We start from the raw sequence: 17267 nt of genomic DNA, 5'->3' as shown, positions 1-17267 counted from the left end.
GGGGGAAGAAGGAGGAAGGCATGGACATTTGGAGTGATGGCATATGTCTTCCCAAGTCACTGTTACACATGATGGGGCCCTGCTCCTGTTAATGTATTTATAGAAACATTTTTTCTTGTCTTTAATGGTAGTGACCAGATTAAGTTCTACTTGGGCTTTGGCCCTTCTAATTTTCTCCCTGCAAAAACTCATAACGTCCTTGTAATCCTCCTGAGCTCTCAGCCCTTTTTTCCAATGGACATAAACTCTCCTTTTTTGTTCAGAGTTCCAGCCAAAGCTCTCCAGTCCTCTCAGAAGGTACAACCTAGTGATTTGCACTTCCTAAAATAACTTATATCAGAATGAAGTATTTATAGTCCACTCTATTCCTTGATGTTTATCTTTCTCCTTTCCTCCCTTCTTTTGTACTTGATGATTTTAGAGGTCTTTTCCAACTATTCCCATCCCTTTTCCTTATTGGTTTATTTCTCATATTCCTTTATGTTTACTTTCCCCTGAAAACTTTCCCCATATCTTTAGCTATATTCATATTAAGGCCATGACTTTTTTTTTCTCCAACTGAGAACATTGGATCAGACAGTGGATCCTGTCTGCAGCCTGTGCAGGAGTAGGTATCATGGTCTTTAGGCAAAAGGTGACAAGAAAAGAGACTGCACAGGGTTCCAGTGAAGCATGAGCAGACTTGCATAACCATGTTGTAGAAGTTGCTTTATTTGCCTTGCTCTGCCCAGTTCCTAAAGAAAACTGAGGGTGAGGCTCCAGCTCAGGGCATACAGTGGCCCTGGAATGCAGGGAAACCACAGTGCTACTACCCCTTTACAACTTGCTTGTACAGGCCCTCAGCTGAACCCTTTGCCAGAAAATACTTAGCTGATCCCTAGATCTCTCCACTTTTAGGGCTGTTCACTATGAAGAGAATTTTTCTCTGTGTTTATCTACATGTGCAATTAAAATATCTTCTTTCTGGTGAGCAGCGACATGACCCAATGGGATAGCATGAAGTTATGTCAGGGGAGGTTTAAGTTGAATATTAGGAAAAGGTTTTTCACCTATAGGGTGGTTGGGCACCTGAACAGGCTCCCCAAGGCAGTGGTCACAGCACCAGACTGACAGAATTCAAGAAGGATTTGGACAATGCTCTCAGGCACAGGGTGTGACTCTTGGGGCTGCCCTGCACAGGGCCAGGAGTTGGACTTTGATGTAGGTCCCTTCCAACTCAAGATAGCCTGTAATTCTATGGAAATATGGTGCATAATTCCTTTATCATTTTTTTTATCTCACTTTATCCAACTAAACATGATGCAGTAATATCCCCTCTCCAGTGATTTATTAACCTCAGCAGATTACAGTGAAATGTGTGTCAGAGGCTGAAGACAAAGAGCATACTTGAGGTGTTCAAGGCTGGTGAGCCTGCACACAGAAGCAGTGGGCAAAGGCCTGTTCTTGCAACTCCAGGTTATCTTCACTTGGGGACTGTAACTTGGGCAAATGTTATGAAACACTGACCATGCTCAGCAGATTGTAGCCATAGCTACAGTTTCTGCCTACAAGGCACTTGTAGGGGAAAGTGGTTCTTTGCTGCCACTTCCCAGGCAGCACAGCTTGCTTCCCACTCCTTACTCCTGCCAGGGCTGAGCAACCTTGCATTGCTTGCTTGCCTGAAGCAGTGCATGATGTTGACTCCAGGTGAAGAGAGCTAGTGATTTCTGAAACAGCTTTCTTGTCATGAAAAATTAGTTCTGCACTGAACCCGGCTCTATTTAACAGGAGACTATTTTAACCACAGCTCAAGTGACATAGCTCTTTAGAGAACAACAACAGCAAAAAAAGCTTTTAAGAGCAGTTATGCATCACAGATTTAACTGACAAATAATAAAATGCATACTAGCTTTAGCTAAAACTTTAGCATTTTTAAAAATAGGTTACTTCTTCCTTATTTGCCATGTTGATTTTTAAGCTTACCAAGGTACGTTTCTTTCTTTCAGACAGTGAACTTGGCTGTTAAGAAACATAAACCTTCTGGAGGGTGTTTAAATTGAAAATCCAGCATTTCTTCCTACTGTGTGACAGCACTTTCCAAATTACCCTCTTATGAATCAGTTCTGAAGAACTTGGTAACACAAAATCTCTGGGACACGCATGTTGGTAGAAGATAGGAAAAAAAGAGCAACATTTCTGAAGTCCCACCCTACACAGTATAGAAGCTGTGAGTGCTCCAACCCCTTTATATTTTCCCACCTGCACATTTAAGAATGTCCAAAAGATTAGGTATACAAAATACTAAACCCTGCAACTGCTCATTATTATTGAAGCACAGAGACTGAGCAGAACTAGCTGGCTGGGCAGGTTATGCCCTTCAAAAAGTTTAGGGATCGTGTCTGAAGATTATACATGTGCATGACAAGGCAATGGAGCTGAATTAAGCACGTACAGGATGACATCCAGTTTTGTGAGAACATGAACAAAGACATCCAGAAATAAACACCTTTCCAAACACACACAGGAAATAAATCAACTGCTCACAGGACAATGCCTTATTCATTTCAATAAGCTGAAGAAATGCTAAAGGTGAAAGGTGTAAATTGGCTTGTGGGTTTAGAGCAAGTACTAGAAGAATTTGAAGGGGAAAATAATATCCAAGGAGAGTACTCAATCAAGCATCAACCCCCCTTTTTTAAATAATGCGTTTTCTTCCTTTTAGGTCTCTTACCACAGCCAAACAAGGCAAACAAGAAATTAAAAAGTACATCTTACAGTACTTGACGTAAAAATGCAGCAAAAGGGAATAAATATGAATCAAACATTTGATTATTTGGCTTTAGGATTGTCAGTAGTAGATGCTGTTGTTCCAGCTAACAAAGCCACCTTCTTGGAAGAGAGACAATTAAGGTACACATTTCAAAGATGGGCCAAAGTTTATTTAGCTTTAGATTTGGAAGTCACACTGAAGTCCACCTCTGCTTTTCAATAATTTATGATAAGAAGAATGTGTGCTTAATGATAGCTTATTTTAAAGCCCTCCTGCAGAATAAATGGATACTTTGCAATAATTGAGCCAATAATGGTGCAGTGAAGCTGTGATCTTCAGGGTGATGTACAGCACAGCGTGAGCAATAAAAAGTTCTGTTTAAATCAGAGAAACACTGAACTCTTCAAACTTCCCTGACCTTATCCTCAAGCTCAAAGGATTTTAGGAATACCGCATCCTGCACTCCTGCAGCTGGCAGTCACATTGCCCCAAGACTGCCCTGAGCACATGTGCCTTGTCATGCACACAGGATTTTGGAATAACCATGAGTGTGGATCCCCTTGGACAGCTACACCCCTTAGCAGCATGCGAAACCCACCATCGTTGTCAACTTTGTGACCAAAAGCCTCTGAGATGGGGCAGTTCAGAGAGGCTCTTTTCTACTCAGGTGCTCTTCTGCAGAGTCAAGTCTAGAATCAAACACTACTGCTCCATAAGCAAACATGGAGCAGTACGGGACATGTGGGACAATGGGACAATGAGGATATGGGACATGTGGAAGCCAAAGCAAAGGCAAATTGACCTGAATCCAGGAAATGGACAAGAAGGGGGGAAAGTAGAGTAACCTGCAGCAGTACAGTGTTTGGGAAATTGTCACAACATGGATGCAGATAAACACTGCTGATGTTCCTGACTTCAGAAATCTGAACCAAGGAGATTGAGGCTCAGTGGGAAGGGAACAAAACAACAGGATTATTTATGGCATCTTGCTGTGACCTCCCCACTGCATGAAACTAAAAGAAAGTTTGCCCATTTCAGTGAGGTTTGACTTTCTGCCATATCCCCTTCCTATTTTCTGTTTCTTTCTTTTCAGGTTCCTTGAGCCATACCTCTTTATTGCCTTTTTAATGCTTTCCTACACAGGTTTAAAGATCTCGGGATGTTTTCTGCTGCCCAGCATTGCTGAGCAATAGTTCTGGGAGTACCTGAAACTTTACAAAGCTTAGTGATGAAAGTTTAATCAGTCAGAACTTTCCTAAGCTCAGCAATGACGCCTGGTGGCGAAACACAGGGATCCTGTTCTTCTAGAGCTTCTGTGCAGATTGTTTTTTTAATGTTCTGTTCTTCAACATTGTGGCCCAGGAACAAATCACACTGGAGGTCTCTTAAGTCTTGGTTAGACAAGCTTGTCAGACCTGATCTTCCCTGAGGACAGCAGGGAAGCAGACAATTTCCCAGTGTGTTTTCCTACAGTTGCATTAACTTCGTACAGCTAAAGGTGGTTCAAAGAAAGATCTTCCTGTAAGAAGTGCCCTAAAGCACTACATGTAAATATTTCTGTTATCAGAAACAAAATCCTTGTCATTTCTTATTATAAAACGGTACAGTGATTTATCTCTGCTTCCAGTGTAATGCATTTGTAGGCCATGCCTGAAATATGCAAGTGACCATCTTGAAAATATTGAGAGCAGCCAGGTCTGTAGATTGAAAATGAAGAATAAATGTGCTTTCTTAAGTAGCATGCCACAAACTAGAGCACCAGAGTGCCCAACAGTGCTATAACTTGTACACAATATGTAAATCCAAAATGAAAAACAATTAAAAGTCCTCATCCTCATAGTGAAGAATTTCTTCCTAATATCTAACCTAAACCCACTCTCTGTCAGTCAAAAGCCACTCCCTTGTCCTATCACTACCTGTCCCTGTAAAAAGTCCCTCTACAGCTTTCCTGTAGGCTCCCTTTCAGATACTGGAAGGTGCTGTAAGGTCTCCCCAGAGCCTTCTCTTCTCCTGGGCTGAACAGCCCCAGCTCTCCCAGCCTGTCTGCAGGAGAGGTGCTCCAGCACTCTGAGCATCTTCATGGCCTCCTCTGGACTTGCTCAAACAGGCCCATGGGCTTCATATGCTGTGAGCCCCAGCTTTAGCCACAGCAATCCAGGTGGGGTCTCATCAGAGCAGAGCAGGAGGATCACCTTCCTTGAGCTGCTGGCCACGCTTCTTATGATGGGGGACAGGAAGACCCCACTGTGTGGGCGAGACAAGCAACGTGTATGAACAGGCAGCAGCCACTGAGCTGTTGTGACACAGTTGGCATGAGCTGCCTTTGAACAGCAACATACCCCAGACTATGTTTTCCTTCTATTTCTCCATAGACAGGTAAGCTTCAGATCTAAACAGCTGGACTTTAAAACACCTGGATGTGTGTAGGTGTGTGTATCTTATTTCACTGGTAATGTTGTAAGGCTGTGTTTAAGGTTGCACAACAGTTCTGTAAGATGCTTTGGAACCCTTTCAGCATGTCTCTAAAAGTCCCCAGTTTGTCTGAGCTACTATAGTCTCAAGCCTGAGTAAATGAGGCACATGTATGAAATGGTCTTAAGGAAACCTTGGACAGACCGAGGAGTCTTAGATCAGGTTTAGTAGGTGCTACTTGCATTAACATAAGGTTCTCTCAGCTGTAAAGGTGTAATTCCTTGAAATTTTACACATATCAGTTAGAAAATCAGTGTTATGCATGCTGGGTACACTTATGCTGCCTTTTTTGTTACAGAAATAAAACCAGCAATGCTTTTATGAAAAGGCTGATCTAGTTTCCGCAACAAAGCAATCACACTTTTTTAAAGCCTAAGGAAAGCCCTGTGGACCTTCAGCAACCAACCACAATCCATCCTTTTAACAGAAGAAACTTTTCTATTGGCCTTTTAGAAAGTGTAGAGAGAAGTGCACTAAGAGTGTAAGTCATAACCAGCTGGGTGCCAAGCCTTTACAGACCCTAGGGAGCCACAGGGATCCCACCTGCAGTCTCCACTTGAAAGCAGTAACAACGAAGGGAAAAAGAAAAACGGGCACAAGGCAAATCATAGTTGAATCAGCCCTCTGACTGCAGCTCAGCAGAGAGGAACACTTAAGATGCCATGACCTCAAGCTCTTCAGGCATGAGAAACCTGTGTGAGAGGTGCACTTATTCAGGCACTGCAGCTACCTGGCTACTCCCTGGAGAAGAGAGGGATAGGCAGGCTCACAGGGCTGAAGCAAAGCCTCACTTCCAAGATGTCCACTTCACTACTCTGCCACAGCACTGAAGTCAGGTAAAGAATCAGAATATCCATCCAAGACTAAGATTATGACTTTTTTTTAAAGGAAAAATATTTGATAGACAGTACAATACATACAGGATCCTGTGATTACACAGTAATACTGAATCTGAGTGACCTGTAAGGAAGAGTTCCTCTCTCCTGGTGTTGTTCTGAGGCTGTGTGATAAATTTTGCTGAGAATATGAAGGAATAATCAAAAGTGATTGAGTCACCTTGGTGTGCACCATGTGCCTACCAAAGCACAGGATTTGCACCTCTGCTAACACCCATCCCTCTCAGGCTCAAGTATAAAAAGCACTGGCTTAACCCCACATTCATACTTCACCTACTGACCCCAGCTAACTAAACACAATATATAAATCAGGCAGTTCAGTTGCTTGTGATTCTCTGTTGAGATGCTCAGGAAAATCAGAATTTTTGTTTTGAGTGTTCATGCACACTTTGCAGCAGGCACTAGTGGTACAGGTTTTGGAACCAAAGGAGCACTTGTCATTCACTGCTTTTAAGAAAACTTTTGAACTGAAATAGAGACAAGAATGCATACATTAAAATATTAACTACTAATGCTCTTGGAATTTACATCCAACTTGGTATGTATAAAAAAAAATAATATTTAAAAAATTAAATTAAACAGCTTCCCTGGGAAAAAATGCAGCATTTTCCATTAATTTCTTTTTTTTCCCCTCTCTTTTAAAAAGCTATTATATTGAAGTTTCAGGGTAAAACCTGCATTTAACTTAACCCTTCATGCACAGAAACAGCTCTGGGACTACCGAGCACTGAGACAATTCAGCTTTACAAGGGCTGCAGATCGTCTTTGAAGTAAAACTCCTTCCTGTCCCAGTTTTATTCCACAAACTGCATGTCTCGTCTTTCCTATCATCCAATTCTGAAGCCTAGCTGCTGTCCGAGTCATTGTCTTCATCTTCTTTTCCAGACAGAGCATGTTTGGATGAATCATTGGCTTCTCCCAAAGGAACAGCCCCCTTCCTCTGTGGCAGGACACTGAAAAAGGCCTCTTTCCAGTCTCTCTTCTCCAGGTATGCAAGGATGATCTCAAACACTGCAACATTAGAAAAGCCCATCAGCTCTTTTACAGGGAGGTAAGTGAATTGCTGATAGCAACACACCCCCAAATCCATCTTTACAGAGGTTTAGGTGCATTCTCTTGTGGCTTCTTCAGAGCAGAACTGATGAAATGCAGGCAGGAACAGACACTGCAATTCTGCTACTACTGCAGCCTGAAGCCAAGCAGGACCCCAAGTCTCCAGCTGCATGACAGTATTTCTCTCAGGGACTGAGACAAATACTTCAGTCTCACCAGTGCCTTCTGTACAGGCACCAGTGCTTTCACATGTTTGACAGGAATCTTGCTGTGGATGCACTTTAATAAAGATTTTGACCCCTCCTATAATTAGCTCTAATTAGCTCTTCCTTTCTATATAAAGCAACAGTAAAAGATCCAATTTTAGAAACATGTAAAATCTTACAAATACATAAGATTTTGGATAATTTTTTTGATAATTTTTAAGTCCCGTGGCATACTATATCCTCCTCCATGCTTAAATAATCGTTATTATCATGCAAATGCCAGCCTCATTAATACGGCACTTTCAGAAAATAAAGTTACTATTGAGCACTGTGTTACATAAAAAAATAAACTTGAAATAAAGCAAGGTAAAATAAGCTAAAGAATGTGCAGTGGGGCACAATAAGGACTTTGACACCATGTCAAAAATTTCCATGAAGGTCTGAGTAGGCTGCATTTTGCATGTACTTTTGTTTAATGACACTGAAAGACAATCTAATAATAAAGCTGAAAGTTTAAAAGGAGCAGGATTCAAGGCTTGGTTAAGCCATTAATACTTCAATCAGAACCAGGAAATCAGGTAAAAATACAGTTATGAAAGTTCAGTAGCTGGAGTACTGCTGATACCAACTGAGGAAAGTCTACAGGTACTGAGGCAGTTACTGCTGAACAAAGTTGTTGAAAGAAGTGAAAACATCACAAACATTCATCCTCCCTCGGCATGAAATGTGTACCCTACAAAAAAATACAATGTTGGATAGTTTCCAACATTTTACCCACTTATAGAGTAAACCTGGAAACAAGACCAGGATGGTAAGAAAGCCACAAGTAATCCTCAGACAAGCCAACAGGATACAATGTTCACTTCTAAATGGCTAAGCACCATCATTTACATTTAACCATATCCATAATATTTTAAGGTCACGGCAATTAGTGTATTCTGAAGGCAACTAAATTCAAGAAACATCAACATAATAAAACAAGGTTTAGGCATCTGCACTACAGTGCAGTGGGTTTGAACTGTGACTATTACAGGTATATTCTAAAATAATGTAATTATTTTGCGATTTAGAACTTACCATGATTGACAGCTAACACTTTCCGACTGTTCATTTTGACAAAGTTTCCAAGTGGGAGCTGTGCATGACCAATTCCCTGCTCTATAGCTTTTCTGTAAGTAATTCCCTGGGGAAAAGACACCAAAACAAGTGGATTGAGAATAACTGTTTCAGATCAGCCCACACAGATTCACTGCAAGTATCATTTCCTGGCAAGAGTTTTGCCTGTGCTGCCATGCTGTTGCTTCAGAAGTTGGTAACAAAAGAAACTTAACCGGATTGGACAGCACCTTCCTCAAGGGCTACTACCACTGGAAAACTCACTACTTTCTATCCATGTCACACTGCGACCTGTGGTCAAAAGGATTGTAAATGAAACCTGTTCATGCAGCTGCAGCTCTAGAACCATCAGCTGTTGCCTGTTTTAAAGGTGAGCTTATGTAAAGTACAAAGCTATTCAGGTTTTAGTCACTCAGTATTTTTTCAGAGGAAGAGTAAAGAATAAGAAAACTCTGGAACACAAGCCACTGCTACCACTACAAGTGTTTTTCACATTTCTTCAACATTTTTTGGAATTCCTTTTTGAAGAAGATTTCTCATTATTAATTATGTTAGTTTACATATGAACAGCAATAATGTCAAATGAGGTGCCAAAAAAAAGCTTCAAAGAAACAGACCCACAGCTTACCTTGTGGTGATTGTGATCCACCAGTCCTCCAATCACATAGGCTTTCTTCTCATCAAGCTCTCTGAGAACGTCTGGGGAATCTGAGGTAAGATATACTAGGTCTTCTTTCTTTATTAGCTCACTATAGTGCTCTGTTCTAATTTGGATATCCTCAAAAAAAAGGTAGTTAAAAGAAGTTACATTCAACTGATGAATTGCTGGCCAAGCTTTACAGACCCAAGATGGGACTGGCAAAATAAATCCAACAGTTTGTGGTCATTCCACATTCCTCCTTCACGTTCAAATACGTAGCACAGTGCAAAATGATTTTCTGTGTAAACAATCCAGTCCCTAGAGCACTGATTTGTAAAAATCAACAGGAAATTTCCTGAAACCCAAAAGAACTTTACAAGTCCTTAAGTTCTTGTGATTCCCTTCAAATGTTGCCATATTTCTCCTATGGATCCAAGTAGTTTTCAAGTCCATTAAGAAAAGTGAACCCAGAAGCAAATGCTTAGTTAACATGAATTGTTCGGTAAAAGAAGTTTATGCTAAGCTCTCATGGAGCAGTTATTGCACAAGAACTGCTGGAAACAAGACTGCTTTTATTTGTTCTATGTGCTGTCCCATTGCAGTTGCTGGAATAGTGGCTTAACAGGGAGTCACAATGAAAACCAACATGAGCTTGACCATAGGAGAAGCTACTACTCTCCAGAACGCTTCAGCACTGAGAGGAACGTGATGAAAGTCAAAGTGCACACCAGAGAATCACATCCCAACTGGCAAGTCTTGTTTTAGACGTGGATAAAAGAGCACTGCCAAGACAGACAACTGCTGGAACTGCCTAAATCAAGGAGTCCAGCTTAGTCTATCAAGAATGGAATTTGTTCAAAAAAGTAAGTGAAAATGGATTTGTGTGTAGTTTTTTAAGCAAAAATCAAATCCAGATTCAAGAGAAGCAGTCTTTGGCTTATTAAAGTTAAATCAATTAAAAGGACAAAAAACTACACTTTTTCAAATATGGTATTGCTCACATGTATTACAAAAACCCATGTGGAAAAAAAATCATGTTCTTCACAACTAACGATATAGTTAACAACTACAATCAAGACTTCAACTTTTTAGAGAAATACTCAATTATTCACCTTCCAATTCACCCATCCTTTGTCATTTTCATTCATATTGGTCTTCAGCTGTCCCCCATGGCTGGTCAAGTAAAACTTCAAACAGAACAAACAAGAGGTACAAAATACAGAAACGTCAATTTGCCACAATCTGTTTCCTCTCTTTCTATCCTTAACTGTTAGCTAAAACTCTTAATATTTTTTAGATGGAAGTGGTACTAGGACCATATTCATACAGTTAGTGATACGTTTAAAAGACAAATTCAGACTTATAGTGACTTTTTAAAAAATCTGCCACAGCTAAAAGCCAGAGTATCAACAGCCTCTTACTGGCACACCTGGATCTGGCACTTTTCATCTGTATGCACATACTGTTCCATATATAGGTGTATCCTTATAACATGTGGGTGTTACAATAGAAGTAATTTTCTTATGAAAGAGGCAGCTTAAATATTTTCTCTTCCTACTATAGTTCTCATGTTTGGTACTTGGCAACAGTCAGCGTTCAGTTTGTTCAAACTTACCTGCACAGGATGAAATGCCTTGCGGTTTTCTGCGTAACATCTCTGAATCTGCTTGTGAAGCTTCTTAACATCCTGTACACAACACAGTTTGTTTTTATTTAGTCCTTCATACAGACCATCACAAAATGCTTTATGATGAGACACTCAGAAGCTAAGAGAGAAAAAGGAAGCTTTTAACTGGCTAAAGTGACTACTCAGAGAGTATGGGCATCAGATTCTGAGAGAAAAAGCACCCATTGTGAGGGGATTATGCCGACAAGGAGACACACACATCTTCCACACAGGTGTACTTAGACACCTCTATGCATGTGCTTGATTTACATTATTCTAGGGGAAAAAAAATCACAGGGATTTAATGAACATACAGAATTAATCTGAGGAATCAAACAGGTTTATCACTGTGACAACACTCAGTCTGTAACCCATGGGAAAACCCCGAGAACATACAGTCTATATTAAGAGAATTAAATATACCTAGTTCATCTGAAGTTCCTTTTACCTTTAACACCATCAGGTCATCAAAGCTGCAGTCCACGATGAGGCGAAGCGTGCTGGGAACAACTTCCCTGCGCATGCACTTTCTGTCATTCCCCTCACTACTGGAATCCAATTTTGACTGACGTTCTAGTTTTCTCTTCTGGCGTTTTTCTTTTCGTTTCTGCCTAAGTAAACAAACAAATCAATCCTCAAAAAGTGCTGCCAGCTCTGCTGAGGTACTGTGTTGTGCACACAAATGCAGACTTCTAGGACCAAAGTGGTTGTCCTGTGACTGTGATAGTTTAAACTCAGCCTGTTGCCTGCATTTGTGCCACACTGAGACCAGCACAAAACACACCCCCTCCCGCCTTTGTGAAGTTCTGCAAATACCTACAAAGACAGACAACAGACACAAATTCAACTTGCTCAATTAACCCAATGCTGGGAGTCTCATGGATTTGAAGGTGCTCGAGTCAAGTCTCATAACAGAACTAGCCAAAAAGTGGTTAGTTTACACATGAACAGCGATCACAGTATCAGGATCAGAATAAGGAAGACAATTTACATCCTGTTTCACTGAACAGTTTTTCAAAAGGCTTCTGAAGAAATTGTTCCATCATCCTGTCCTCTGACAGGAGCAGTTGGGAGGTCAAATTTCAGACAGCAACAACCACTGTCTTGGGAAGGAGGACCTGGCAGTCAGTGGGATAAGAATAAACCACCATCAGTGCATTTGCAGATACACTTTCTCTCAACACAACAAAACAGAAGCTCTGTATGTCAGTGTAACTTATAGCACAGCACTTCATGTGTCAAATGTGGCTGCTTTTATTCAGCATCTTTGTAAGAATCTCAAGTCTGACAGCACCAGGAAAAGAAGAACAAGATCACACGTTCTGTCTCCCTTCTGACAAATAACAACATGCACGTTTGAATTCCTCCTGACATCCTCCTGAAGCCGAGGAACAATTCTAGGATGAGGAGGGGACGCTTACCTCTACAGCCTCTTCGAGTGCAGACCAAGTAGCCTGGGGCTACTGCTTTAAACCTGGTATGGGAGAAAACTGGTTCAACTGCCTTGATTTGATGAAGCAATTCACAAGCACATGCTGCTGACATGTCGTTATTATTAGCACTAAATATTACACGGGAACCATGGAAAGCTGCTTTGCAAACCATACCTCCGTAGATCTTTCTGTTCTTCCCACTGCTTCTGCTTCAACAGCTTCTTCCTTTGCCTCTTGGACATGGACTCAAGGCATTCTTCCTTGCCTGAGCCTGCCTCCAGTCTCTCTACTGGATTGTCATTTGACTTCCCCTTTCCTTCCACATCAGGAACTTCAGGGAATGGGGTATTTTCCATTGGGACCTCTGGACTGTCTGTGGGTGACTCAGATGACATTAGCTTTTGGCTGGGTTTTCTGACTTGTCAGCACATGCCGGATATTTCATTAAAAACAATTCTTCTGCTCACCAGTTCTCTAGGAAACAAAGTGATATTAAGTGTCATTAATAAGATGCTCAACTAGAATAAACACCACTCAATACCTACTATAAGCCTGAATAAAGAATAAGAGAAGGCTTTTTTTGTTGTTTAAAGCCTCTGCAAATAATAACATGGAACATTCTAGAAAGATTATAACCTATATTCTGAGAGTCTAAAATTCTGCCTGCTAGATCTGCAGGTAGTGAATAGCTTCTGATTAAAAACTTCGCAAAAGAACAAAAGCATAAAATTAGGGAATCATACTGAATCAAATGTAATAGAAAAAAAAAGCATTAGCAGGATGTGTACACAAACACAAAGAATTAAAGACGTGTCTTGCAATATAACTACAGCAGCATATTAGAGAAATATGTAATACAGAAGTATGTAATTTTAAAGTGACTAAAGCCATTGGGGGGGGGGGGGGGGGGAAGAAGTGTGAACGAGCTGTACTCCTTCAAAATTAATTTTTATTTCTCCCGAAAACAGAAGACACTGGACAGTAACAGACACCGGCCACTGTCAGAAGACAAACACAGTAAGTAAAAGGATGAACAAATGTTATTCAGCAAAACACTCTCGGTTCAAACCAATTACAATTATAACCACTCCTTTCCCATGGCGAGCACGATTTTTCCGCACTAGCAGCTCCTCTGTGGAGAACGCTGCATCTCCACCAGGCAGGAAACAGCAACCCCCTGCTTCCTGCAGCGGCAGCAGAGACAGGAAACACACAGCAAAGCAGAAACCCAGCGGAGGTTTTGCTGGCACATCCCGATTTCCCTGTCCGATGGCGTTCGCACACCTGAGCCCTACGCGCACACCTGCCCGCGTGCGTGCATACAGGCGCACACACACACACACACACACACACACACACACACACACACACACACACACACACACACACACACACACACACACACACACACACAGACACACACACACACGCTCACACACGCAAGCGCACGTGTATCTATACACGGACACGCCATACACCCTTCATGACTGCAGAGGGCCGGCCGCAGGCCCGCGGAGGGCCGTGTCCCGCCCCGGCGGCCAGGCCGGGCCGGGCGCGGTGCGGGGCCGGGCGCGGTGCGGGGCCGCGCTGAGGGCCCTGGGGGCCGCCATGTTCCCCCCCGCCCCCGAGGGGCCTCAACGTACCCGCGAGCCGCCCCGCGCGCGCCCGGTGTGGGAAGGGGCGGAGCCGCGCAGGCGCAGGCGCGCGCGAGGGGGAAGCAGAGCGGCGGTCGCGTGAGGCCGCCGGGCAGCGCGCCCCCCAGCGGCGGGCGGTGTCAGGGCTCGCGCCACCCCCCTCACACCCCCAGCCGTGGCTTTGGGGGCTCCGTGGGGGTAAAGGGCAGCGAAAAGGAAGAGAAAAGCTTATTTTTATCTGATGGTTTGATGGCCCCGCTGAGTTCAGGCAGGGGCCAGCGACGTATTTTTGGCTGGTGGCATTCCTCAGGGCAGATCTATAGCTGCAGAGGTCCCCGGCAGTGCCGCGCTCCCTCCGCCCCCGCCGGAGAGGGCCGCGCCTTCGCGCTTCCTATTTTTAAAGGCCGCCGACAATTAGCTGTTTAAACTCCGGTGTCAATGCCCAGCGAAGGCAGCGTTCTTTCGCCGCCGGATAACTTCACGAAAGAATGCTGCCCTGTCGTTTCTGGAGACTGGGATGATATTCTATGGGAACAATGTATTTTGGGCAGCCTGAGTATGTAGATGTCTGTTTGCCCCTGGTTAACGAGGCGCACAAAGTTAGCAAACACACGAGCGTGCGCTGCCATAATCCCCTTTCCGTGTGCATCAGTGTTTAGCTCAGGTTTCATTGGTGCCACATATACACACTCGGACAGTTTTAGTGCTGGTTTCGGGTTCGCCACAGCTGTGTTGCACTCACAAAACTGTGTGGTGTCACTATAGTGAGACACTGACCTTTCAACTGCTGCTGGAATTTAGTATTTGCTGTAGTATTTGATCTAATTTGTGATTCCTGTTCAGTGCATTGCTTTAAAAATAGCTAGATTTGCATTTGCCGGGGTCTATTTAAAACCTCGCTGATGTTACTATTAATATCTAGCTTGACACACCAGCTTCATAAAAGCCCAAATGCTCCAGTCTCCCTGTGGAGAATTCTTTGGTGTTTTTTGGTCACAGAAAGGCAGCAGATGAGTTACCAACAGAAGGCCTTTTTTTTTTTGAAAAAAGCAAAATACATCTGACAAAGTCATGTAATACTCAGATGTGCTTTTTCCTAGAATGAAGAAGCTGCTTACGCAGTTTGTTTTTCTCATAGTGCCCTCTGCAAAGTGTCAGTCTTGCTCATCCAGCCCCCTGTGTCCTCAGACAACAACAGAGCATCATGCAATGTTTTCCAACGTCTGCCAAGTGGTGACAAAGTGAAATGGAAAACTGAGCAGTTGCAAATATTGAGAAAGAGCTGTCTATCTAAATTTCATTATTTTATAGGGCCTTAACATGACCTTTTCAAGATGCTGATCCCAATGGTGAGTCACCCTTCCTCCCAGCAACAGAAAGAACTAAATATTCCAGAGCTTAAAGCTGCAGCTCAAGAGGCAGACTATGGAGAAGAAAAAAGATACTCATGGGAGGCTCAGGTGTGGGCAATGCCATTGCTCCCTGTGGGCTGGGCCTGGCTGCAGCGCTCTTGAGGAAGGCTCAGGGTGCAAACTGGCTTTGGCCAGTGGCTTGGATGGGTATCTCTGACCCCCTGACCCCTGTGGCAGAAACAGGGGGTCTTATTCACCCAAAGCCTGGGAGCTGGGTGCACATGGGCAGCAGCTGAAGGGCAAAGATGCACTGGGGTACTTTGGTGCTTACACTTGAAGGTTTGAGTTGAAAAGCAAGATCTTTGTGCTGTTGCTTCAGAAGAGAAGGCAGAAAGAAACATTTTGTTGACTCAGAACATGGGAGGAAATCTCATTAGTTTTATTAGGTTGTATAAAGATATGAGCCCTATAGTTTGGACTCTGGAAAATGTGCAGCAGCAGGAATACTTTGACCCCAGTCTGTATGCCAGCATGGCGTGAGGCATCCATGAGGGGCTGAGCCCACAGCCTGTACGTGGAGTGGACTTTGGTGGGCACAGCGCCGTTTGCACAGGTGTAATCTGCCTGAAAGGAAGTCACTGCTGATTAGCTGTGGCCATAACTGAGGTGAGGCTCAGGCCTCCTGTTTCTAAGATGTCTGAAGAGCGCCCCAGCTCTGTGTTACCGGTATGCCTATGGGTGTATAAATGTGCGTGCACGTGGAAATGTATGGACAAAATTTCTCTACGTGGCAGTCATGCCCTTGGCTCTGTAATTGGCTCAGATACAGTGGTGTCCAAAGAGAGATGTGGATTTACATCAGCAGGGGATCTGGCCAGGGATATTGTAACAGAGGCCTTTTAAAAAAATATTTTATTTCAAAGAAGAAATAAATTTCTTGTGTCTCAAGAGCACAGAAAGAGGACAATTGCTCATCTTCAGATTCCAGACCAACATCACGCCCCCCTTCTGAGTAAAATGTCAATGCTGCTTTTCTGAAGCAGGATCCATATCTCTGGTCTTTCTCTAGATGGAGTTGGTTTTGCACTAAGATAGTGTCCTTATTTTTTTCAAAACAGCACAGAAAGCCTGGAAAGCTCTTTGTTTACTAAATGCAACAAAAGGAGTCCTCTGCCTCAGCCCCTTGAATTCGGGAGCATGTGAATTCTCACCTGTGCTGAGAAAGCAGCATAACCAACCACAAATGGGGAAGAAGCAATAGCAGACCCCTGGGGTTTCCTAATCTCCTCCCTCCCACGTGTGCACACACAAACAAAATACAGGAAAAGGCCCAGGGGGAACTTCCACAAGGTGCAGATGAGCATGGGGGAGAAGCAGTGGCATGGAGCTGTTGTTTCCCACTCCTGGGCAATGATTGACATCCACAGTGTTTGCTCAACTTCTCTTTACCACAAAAAAACAGAGGAGGCACTTATACCACTCAAGGTGAAGGCTGCTCTCACTTTACCATCCCTTACAGAGGATGGGGCCCTCTGGGAGCATCTAATTGCAGCCTGGGGTGGCACTTGCTGGGTTGGGATGTGTGTAGATCACAGTCACATGAAAGAAACCTGTGGAAGTGAATTGGAAGACTGTGTTGATGGCTCACTTGTGTGTTTCCTTTACTGGCAGGAGCAGATCCTGCCTCTTCACAGAGCTGGGAAGGCTTTGTGTGCTGGGGAGAGGCATGCAGCCTCGCAGGGCATGCCAAGAAACACGGAGGGTTGGCCTGCTGCCCCACTGACACCTGAGGGACAGCTGAAGGACATCCTTTAACCAGCCCTGTGGCCATGAGGTTAGTGTGAGAGGGTCTGGGATTTACTGTCAGAGGAAAAGGGAAGCATGTGGGTTAGTCAGCCAGGGCCTTTTCAAGGGAGGTGGTGAAGGAAGCACAAGGAAAGGGTGAAGGGCTTGGTTTGCCCTGCTCCCAGACCTTGCCAAGCAAGTACCCTTCACAGAGATGGGACAAAATGTCTTGTTTTATCTCATCTTTCAGGCTCTAACCTCTGCC

The 17267-nt window shown here is 43.4% G+C and overlaps 1 protein-coding gene across 5 annotated transcripts; it reads right to left on the bottom strand.

Moving 5' to 3' along the window:
• Positions 1-6079: 6079 nt before the first annotated feature.
• TRMT10A (tRNA methyltransferase 10A) lies at positions 6080-13988 on the bottom strand. 5 transcript variants are annotated; one of them, XM_054633436.2, is made up of 8 exons: positions 13875-13988; positions 12406-12705; positions 11247-11409; positions 10748-10819; positions 10245-10319; positions 9121-9270; positions 8454-8559; positions 6080-7128 (listed from the first exon to the last, which is right to left on the bottom strand). In XM_054633436.2, exons 2-8 carry the CDS (start codon positions 12624-12626, stop codon positions 6962-6964), a joined length of 954 nt encoding a protein of 317 aa, XP_054489411.2. In that variant the 5' UTR covers positions 12627-12705; positions 13875-13988; the 3' UTR covers positions 6080-6961. The 5 variants fall into 5 exon arrangements, with proteins under 5 accessions (XP_054489411.2, XP_077033311.1, XP_077033312.1 ...); XM_077177196.1 differs by lacking the exon at positions 13875-13988 and adding an exon at positions 13708-13816; XM_077177197.1 differs by lacking the exon at positions 13875-13988 and adding an exon at positions 13681-13813.
• Between the last annotated feature and the right edge of the window lie 3279 nt (positions 13989-17267).

The sequence above is a fragment of the Agelaius phoeniceus genome, chromosome 4 (assembly GCF_051311805.1).
Source record: "Agelaius phoeniceus isolate bAgePho1 chromosome 4, bAgePho1.hap1, whole genome shotgun sequence".
NCBI classification, from domain to species: domain Eukaryota; kingdom Metazoa; phylum Chordata; class Aves; order Passeriformes; family Icteridae; genus Agelaius; species Agelaius phoeniceus.
Note: the sequence above shows the minus strand (reverse complement) of the source record. Positions and strands in the feature narration are given on the sequence as shown.

Coding starts and splice junctions, on each gene's coding strand:
- TRMT10A (XM_054633436.2), bottom strand. CDS start 12,626: ATGTCATCTGAGTCACCCACAGACAGTCCAGAGGTCCCAATGGAAAAT. Junction 10,320..10,747: donor AGGCATTTCATCCTGTGCAG/GTAAGTTTGAAC, acceptor TTCTGTTTGAAG/TTTTACTTGACCAGCCATGG. Junction 7,129..8,453: donor AGTGTTAGCTGTCAATCATG/GTAAGTTCTAAA, acceptor CTAATGTTGCAG/TGTTTGAGATCATCCTTGCA.